Here is an 8,986-nt window from a genome sequence, read left to right as displayed (position 1 = left end):
TCCAAGGCAAACCAATATTGGCTCGAGAAATAAACGGTAGATTGAATTTATTGTGCTCGACTGAGCTAGAGGGATAGGACTTTTTGTTCGAGTTATCGGGAGGTTCGAGAAATCAAGATTCTGCCACAGACCGACCCACCCTTCCCTTTGCTAGCACTTTCGATCCCCTATGTGCATCCCTAAACGGGTATGGTTTTTAAGCTGTTAAGTCTGAAAATAGATCATAGATTTTGTTATTTTGGTGACAATACTCTCATTCTTCTCAACTTTATTTAGCATGGTGTGCTGTACGTAATGTGCCAAGTTATACTAGCATGTTGTACTGGGAATAATTTTATTTACAAATAAAATACAACAGAAATAAAAATATAATCAATCATCGAAATTACTAAAGAAACCAGTCGTTATGTGCCAGTGCCCGGCGTGTGACTTTAAATTTTATTTCAGTACAGATATTTCTTTAATTTATATATGCCGTAATCATCCCTTCCATTATATTTCGTCTCAGTTTCTTTAATTTAAATTCATGGACATCATAAACACCCTTATTAATATAACCTCTTGAAGTTTATATTTACATAGGTTCTTCGCACAGTCAAGATTTTGCGAGTTCCATACACGGTGATCGATATGCCGTATCACAGTCGCTATAATTTACAAATTTGCATACGAAATCTTTCCAACTTTTTCAGTAGCCTAAAACGATCAGACCAATTGCATTTATTAGGCCGAAGAAGAGAAACAATTCAAATGTCAAAACAACCGATAATTCAAAGAGACAAAACCGACTTAGTTGAAATGTATTTCATGGGTCATGGACCCCTTTGTGAGTGTTATTGTTAACGCGTTAGAACCCGAGTAGCTAATTAGAATACCTATGATCAGTGTAACTATGCTAGCGGAGTAAGCGGGAAAAGAAGCTAAAAAATTAAGAACGGCCTAATATACAGCTAGATAACGGGGCAATAGTTCCTTACACGATCTTTTGATAACTTTACCGAACTGGGGATGGCAAAGGCCTTACTATTTATCACGCTTGTGTTGTTTTGTCTGGAGAGGACTTTGAAAGCTGGCGGTAAGTGTATTTACATTAAGCCGAGCAATTACAGAATTAATTGAGCGCATAGTCTGAAACGCTAAAAGTACATTTAAAATCGTGTATGTCTACACATATAAGTTTATCATAAAAGAAACATTCGAAACTTTTTTATGGTGTTTTGTTTGATCTCCCTGAGTAACAGAAATCTGGAGTTAAGTCGCTTAATTACCGCTTAATTTGCTAAAATTTAAAAACATGCCGCTCTAATTAAATGTGTCGAAAATTCTCTCAAATGTCAACCGAGATCATTTTAAAATCTAAAACTTCGCTGACAATCTCAATTTTGGAACTGAAAATTCACACGTATAAAACAACTGAAACAAAGCGAACCGACAATTTGCTGAAATTTCAAAGATCGTGTTTGTACTGCAAAATACAATTAATATTTTATTTTTACTTTTGTGACTTGGGCGTTTATAAGCATTCAAAAGGGTAGAAACCAGAATGAAATCTCTTTCAAGGAATGTTTAGAAATTTGGTGCTTTCCAATTTATGCCAAAGGCGAGAATCAATTATTTGCTTCGTAAAATATGCAAAAACGTCGCGAGACGAATAGTTTATTAAGAAAAATTCACACAATATTACTGACGATCTTGTGAGCTGTATAGGACGGTTGGTGGATGTTTTTATATCTACTATACTACGATTCCTTGTTCTACTGACAATTGATCACAAATTAGTAATCCAGCTTTATAAAAATCTGCGAAGAAAGAGAACAGAAAAAAATAGTGCAGACGTACATAGTATTTTTTTGAAGGTCATTTCCTTTGTAGCATTAGCAAACGATTTTAGATGTAAACGTGACTTGGCTGCCATAAGATATGTCCACCACCGTATCCCCTCCCTTTCACCCCCACCACCCACCCCACAAACACACTTACACAGACATAAATGCCCTCAGGGTAGATAATTGTCACAGCAAGTGCTGTCTGATAATTAGTCATGTAAAAACAAGTACAAATCAAGGCCACGTAACATGTGTATTAATATACGTCAGCGAACATTTTCCTTTGAGTTCGAAGTAAGATGTCTGACAATCAGCAACTCTCGATGCGTTTGTTCTTTACCGTCGTCGTATTTCTATGTGCCCGCATAAGTGAAGGTATGCGAAAAGAAACCACTTTAAAGATTTTCCTTTTTCCTTTTTCCTTTTTCTTCATACCACTTATGACGAGATAAGGAAAAAAGCGGAAGGCAAATACAGGAAGATAAAGCTCCACTTACTTAAACAATCGCTTTTAGTTGAACGCATTGTTTTGAAAATGTTTAATTTATTTTCATCTTTTCCACAGCACAAACTTTTAAGGCCGGAAAAGAGAACGTGACAACCATTGCACCAGGGCTGTTTGCTTGTAAAAGAATCTCTTTCCAACATCCTTTTCACGGTGGGCAGCAAATAAAAGTCTTCGCATCAATTGGCCACACAGTGAAAAGCTCGTTTCCCCGGAATAGCGCAGCCATATGGATCCAGTCAGTTACCACAAGTGGATTCAAGGTGTGCGTTCTTAAGTATGGAAAAGGATCAAATGAATCGGCTGAAGTAAACTGGGTTTCTTTCCGAACTGTGTCTGCTCGATCTCAGCTTGGTAACACCTCGTTCAATTCCTTGACAACTGGAACAGAATGTAAGACGATCGGTTTTAAAAAGGTAAGATTTATATTGATTCATTCTTTGTAACGTCCACTTTGATAATAAGTAGGAACCCCACTCCTCTTTCCCCCCTCTCCCCTTCTCCCCTTTTCCCCTTCTCCCCATATCCCATTTTCCCCCTCTCCCCCTTTCCCCCCTCTCCACCTCTCCACCTCTCCCCCACTCCCTTCCCCCCTTCTTTCCTTCTCCTCTTCTACCATTCTCCCCCTCTCCCTTTCTCCCCTTCTCCCCTTCTCCCCATATCCCATTTTCGTCCTCTCCCCTTCTCCTTCTCTCCCCACCTCCCCCTCTCCACCTCTCCCCCACTCCCTTTCTCCCTTCTTTCCTTCTCCCCTTCTCCCCTTCTCCCCATTTCCCATTTTTCGTTCTCTACCCTTCTCCCTTTCTCCTCCTCTCACTCTCTCCCCCTCTCCACCTCTCCCCCACTCCCTTCTTCCCTTCTCCCCATAACCCATTGTTCGTCCTCTCCCCTTCTTCCTCTCTCCCCCTAACCCCCTCTTCCCCTTTCCACTCTCCTTTCCCTCCTACTCCCCTTCTCAACTTCTCCCCTTCTACCCTTCTCCCCCTCCACCCCCTCTCCCCCTCTCCCCTTCTCCTATTCCCCCTTCACCCCCTCTCCCCTTCTCCCCTTTTCCTATTCCCCCTTCACCCCCTCTCCCCTTCTCCCTTTTTCCTATTCCCCCTTCACCCCCTCTCACCTTCTCTCCTTCTCCTATTCCCCCTTTGCCCCTTCTCCCCTTCTCCCCTTTTCCTATTCCCGCTTTACCCCCTCTCCCCTTCTCCCCTTTTCCTATTCCCGCTTCACCCCCTCTCCCCTTCTCTCCTTCTCCTATTCCCCCTTTGCCCCTTCTCCCCTTCTCCCCTTTTCCTATTCCCGCTTCACCCCCTCTCCCCTTCTCCCCTTTTCCTATTCCCGCTTCACCCCCTCTCACCTTCTCTCCTTCTCCTATTCCCCCTTTGCCCCTTCTCCCCTTCTCCCCTTTTTCTATTCCCCCTTCACCCCCTCTCCCCTTCTCCCCTTTTCCTATTCCCGCTTCACCCCCTCTCCCCTTCTCCCCTTTTCCTATTCCCCCTTCGCCCCTTCTCCCCTTCTCCCTTTTTCCTATTCCCCCTTCGCCCCTTCTCCCCTTCTCCCCTTTTCCTATTCCCGCTTCACCCCCTCTCCCCTTCTCCCCTTTTCCTATTCCCCCTTCGCCCCTTCTCCCCTTCTCCCTTTTTCCTATTCCCCCTTCGCCCCTTCTCCCCTTCTCCCCTTTTCCTATTCCCGCTTCACCCCCTCTCCCCTTCTCCCCTTTTCCTATTCCCCCTTCACCCCCTCTCCCCTTTTCCTATTCCCCCTTCACCCCCTCTCCCCTTCTCCCCTTTTCCTATTCCCCCTTCACCCCCTCTCCCCTTCTCCCCTTTTACTATTCCCCCTTCCCCCATTCTCCCCTTCCCCCTTTCTCCTATTCCCCCTTCGCCCCTTCTCCCCTTTTCCCCTTTTCCTACTCCCGCTTCACCCCCTGTCCCTTTCTCCCCTTTTCTTATTCCCCCTTCACCCCCTCTCCCCTTCTCCCCTTTCCCTATTCCCCCTTCACCCCCTCTCCCCTTCTCCCCTTTTCCTATTCCCCCTTCCCCCCCTCTCCCCTTCCCCCTTTCTCCTATTCCCCCTTCTCCCCTTCTCCCCTTTTCCCCTTTTCCTACTCCCGCTTCACACCCTGTCCCTTTCTCCCCTTTTCTTATTCCCCCTTCACCCCCTCTCCCCTTCTCCCCTTTCCCTATTCCCCCTTCACCCCCTCTCCCCTTCTCCCATTTTCCTATTTCCCCTTCACTCCCTCTCCCCTTCTCTCCTTCTCCCTTCTGCCGTCTCTCTTCTCCCCTCCTTCTTCTCCCTTAGCTTCTCCCTTCTCCCTTCTCCCTTCGCTATTCTGCCTTCTCCATTATCCCTTATCCCTCATCCCTTTTCCCTTATCTCTTATCACTTATTCTTTATCCCGTATCCGTTATGCTTTATCTCTTATTCCTTATCCCTCATCCCTTATTCCGTCGCCAGTCTCCCTTCTTCCTTCTCCCATCTCCTCCCTTCACTTGTCTATCTTATCCTTTATTCCTCAACTGTTATCTCTTATCCTTTACCCCTTATATCTTATCCTTTATCCCTTATCATTTTCCCCTTATCCTTTATCCCTTATCCCGAATCCCGTATGGTATCCCGTATCCCTTATCCTGCATCCCTTATCCCGTGTCCGTTCTGCCTTCTCCCTTCTCACTTCTTCTTTTCCCTTCTCCATTTTCCTTTCTCCCTTCTCTCTTATCCATTCTCCCTTCTCCATTTTCCTTTCTCCCTTCTCTCTTATCCCTTGCCTCTTAACCCTTATCCCTTATTTCCTTATCAGTCAACCTTTATCCGTTATCCCTTATCTCTAATTCCTAACCTTCCCGTGCTCCTTACTCATTACCCCTCACTCCCTATCACTCACCCCTAGCCTCATCCCCCTCACCCCTTATCCCTGACCTCTTACCCCTTACCCCTTACCCATTACCCCTTACCCCTTACCCCTTACCCCTTACCCCTTACAACTTACAACTTACCCCTTACCCCTTACCCCTTACCCCTTACCCCTTACCTCTTACCCCTAACATCTTACCCCCTACCCCTTACCCCTTACCCCTTACCCCTTACCCCTTACCCCTTACCCCTTACCCCTTACCCCTTACCCCTTACCCCTTACCCCTTACCCCTTACCCCTTACACCTTACCCTTACCTCTTAGCCCTTAACCCTTACCCCTTACCCCTTACCACTTACCACTTACCCCTTACCCCTTACCCTTATCCCTTACATCCTTACCCCTTACCCCTTACCCCTTACCCCTTACCCCTTACCCCTAACCTCTTACCCCTTACCCCTTACCCCTTACCCCTTACCCCTTACCCCCTACCCCTTACACCTTACACCTTACCCTTACCTCTTAGCCCTTAACCCTTACCCCTTACCCCTTACCACTTACCCCTTACCCCTTACCCCTTACCCCTTACCCCTTATCCCTTAAACCCTTACCCCTTACCCCTTACCCCTTACCCCTTACCCCTTACCCCTTACCCCTTACGCCTTACCCCTAACCCCTTACCCCTTACCCCTTACCTCTTACCCCTTACCCCTTACCCCTTATCCCTTACCCCTTACCCCTTACCTCTTATCCCTTACACCCTTATCCCTTCCACCTTACACCTTACCTCTTACCTCTTACCCCTTACCCCTTATCCCTTACCCCTTAACCCTTACCCCTTACCCCTTACCCCTTACCCCTTACCCCTTACCACTTACCCCTTAGCCCTTAGCCCTTAGCCCTTAGCCCTTAGCCCTTAGCCCTTACCCCTTACCCCTTACACCCTACCTCTTATCCCTTACACCTTATCCCTTACCTCTTACTGTAATGTCGTAAACTTCTTTATTATATCTGATCTCTGTATTCTTACAACCTTCTAATCTCGATGTCTCATATATCTACACTGCTTTCGCAATCAAGTCCGTAAGTGTCAAACACTATTGTCAATCACTACATCTCTCTTTTTCTCTCAGATGAAGAGGCAAATTGAACCAATCAGTTTTAAAGATCATCACAGTTAATCAAAATACCAAACAAAACAAACTTTTTTTAATGTCATGCTTGCGATAATCAACTTATTGTCACATTGTCATTCAACATAGTAGTTCATAGATCAACGCCTTTCTTCAACATAGTTTCGGATACGTTCTCGCTGCCGAGCAGGATAGCGCCTTTCCGCCGCAGGTGGTAGTTGAGGTGGTGGTTGTGGATCTGAGATATCCTCGTCTTCGTCCAATTCACTCGAACACTCAGCTAAGCCTTGATCGCCCGACCCATGGTAAGGTTTGAAATAAAAGATGTGTCGAGTTCGTTACAGACCTGATCTCTCCGCTGTCACATGGGTTCCGCTTACCTAGATTACTTGATAGGGACTTGGTTCATATCTGGTGGAGAACTTGTCATGCTTTGCTTGTTTCATTAACACGATGTCACCGACTGCAATGGTGGGCTCTTTGACGGGACGGCTGCGATCTGCATATTCCTTCATTTTAGCCTTGCGCTGGTGATCGAAACTGGCTGCTTTGCGATGTTGCTCTGACGGAATACTGTCAGGATGCTCCACAACTGGTATCCCGTTGTTAAGCTTCCTGTTGAATAGCAATTCAGCTGGAGAGACGCCCGTGGTCGAGTGAGGAGTACATCGGTAATTTAGCAGGAACGGATAAAGCCCGTGCCGCCAGTCCCGTCCGTCTATTCTTGCAGTACGAACGGCTTTAACCAAGGGCTTCATAAATGATTCGGCCAATCCGTTTGCTTGCGGCCAAAGCGGAGTTACCGTGTGGTGGGCGATGCCTTTGAGCAGCATGTAATTTTTGAATTCGTTGCTGTAAAAAGGTGGGCCATTGTCTGAGGTGATCTTGTCCGGGATGCCATGAGTTGCGAAGATTTTTCCATCCATGCAGAGAATGACTGATTGGGTGGTAGTGCTTTTCATTATCTCCACCTCGGGGAATCTGGAGTACTCGTCGATCATCACAAATAGCATTTCTCCAGTGGGAAACGGTCCACAGAAATCAATGCGTAGCGATTTCCAGGGATGCGAAAGCAGAGCTGTCATCTGTACCGGGGTCGAGGGCATGAAAGGTCCAGTAGCTTGGCAGGCGAGACAACTGTTAATAAGCTGTTCTGCGTCGTTGTCGATACCTGGCCACCAGACTTTGGATCGGAGTAATTGCTTGGTTTTGACGATACCTTGGTGACCTTGGTGTGCTAAGTTAAGGGTTTTTGGACGTAATGCCTGCGGAATGATGATCCGATTGTCACGCAGTAGCACGTTATCGGCCGTGATGGTGAACTCTTGACGTAAATGGTAGAACCGTTGGAGCTCAGCTGGCCAAGTGCCGGTCTATAAAGCTTTGATGGCTGCCTGTAGTTGGTGGTCAGCTTGTGTTGCCGTCTGGATTTCCTGATAGGTCATGGACTTGGGAACGCAATGCGCGGCAATGAAGTTGACGTACTCATCTGCAACATTCATCTTTTGTCGTTGTGTTGGTAGAGGCATCCTAGATAGGACATCAGCGGGGTTCCCGTCCCCTTTGCGATATTTCACGGTAAAGTCATATTGTTGTAGTTGTAGCGCCCAACGCTCAATACGTGCGGGTGGCTTGGATGTTGGGGAAAATATTACTTCGAGTGCTTTGTGATCCGTGAAGAGGTCGAATTTGATTCCAATGAGATACATATGGAAACGTTCGCATCCCCAGACTACAGCGAGTGCCTCTTTTTCAGTGTGAGAATACTTCTGCTCCACTTCTGTGAGAGAACGGCTAGCGTATGCAACATGTCGTGTTGTGCCATCTTGGTCAACATTGGAGAGAATGGCACCTAGGCCATATAGGCTGGCATCGACAGTAAGGACGGTTTTCTTCAGAGGATCATAATAAGCCATGAGGCAATCTGCCATGATTGCTTCCTTTACTTGATCAAATGCTTGCTGTTGCATTGGTGTCCGGACGCACTTGACACCCGTCTTAGTAAGCTCTCTTAACCGTGCGGTGATGGCAGAGAAACTGGGAATAAATCGAGCACAGTAATTTGCGAGTCCCAGGAAACTTCTCAGTTGTGTGACATCTTGCGGAACTTGAGTATTTTGTATAGCGGCAATCTTCTTCCGATCTGCTTGCAAACCATCTTTTGTCAACATGTAGCCATAGAACCACAGGGACTCTTGTTTGAATAAACACTTTCCCGGGTTGACAGTTAAACCTTTAGCACTGAGACGAGCAAAAAGAGCATTAAGGCGCTCGTCATGTTCTTCATCAGTGGATCCCCAAACGATAATATCATCAGCAATGTTGCGAGTACCGTCAAGTCCCTGGAGAGCGTTTTGAATGGCGTTCTGAAATACTTCACTTGCGGCACTGATCCCGAACGGAAGGCGTTTGTAACGAAATAAACCGCGATGGGTAATGAAAGTGGTGATGGAACGAGACTCTTTGTCTAAGAGAATTTGATGATATCCAGCTTTGAGGTCAACTTTGCTGAACTTCACCGCTCCAGACATATTCTGAAGTAGCTCATCTACAGTTGGGATTGGATGGCGTTCGCGTTTGATCGCTCGGTTGGCGTGACGATAGTCACCACACACCCGAACTTCAGATGGATTGTTGTGTTTTGGAGCCACAACCAGTCCACTTACCCAATAAGT

The 8,986-nt window shown here is 46.3% G+C and overlaps 1 protein-coding gene across 1 annotated transcript in view; it reads left to right on the top strand.

Annotated features, from left to right (window-relative positions):
* The first annotated feature begins 2,122 nt into the window (after nt 1-2,122).
* LOC144665202 (uncharacterized) overlaps nt 2,123-8,986 on the top strand; it is a 35,753-nt gene continuing 28,889 nt past the window's right edge. Inside the window, exons 1-2 of the mRNA XM_078526390.1 lie at nt 2,123-2,201; nt 2,392-2,747. Coding sequence (XP_078382516.1) covers nt 2,126-2,201; nt 2,392-2,747 — 432 coding nt within the window. The 5' untranslated portion in view covers nt 2,123-2,125. The remainder of the gene's footprint in view (nt 2,202-2,391; nt 2,748-8,986) is intronic.

The sequence above is a fragment of the Oculina patagonica genome, chromosome 9 (genome assembly GCF_052425735.1).
Source record: "Oculina patagonica isolate OP01 chromosome 9, crgOcupat, whole genome shotgun sequence".
Taxonomy (NCBI): domain Eukaryota; kingdom Metazoa; phylum Cnidaria; class Anthozoa; order Scleractinia; family Oculinidae; genus Oculina; species Oculina patagonica.
The sequence above is the reverse complement of the archived record's forward strand: the minus strand, read 5'-3'. Positions and strand labels throughout refer to the sequence as shown.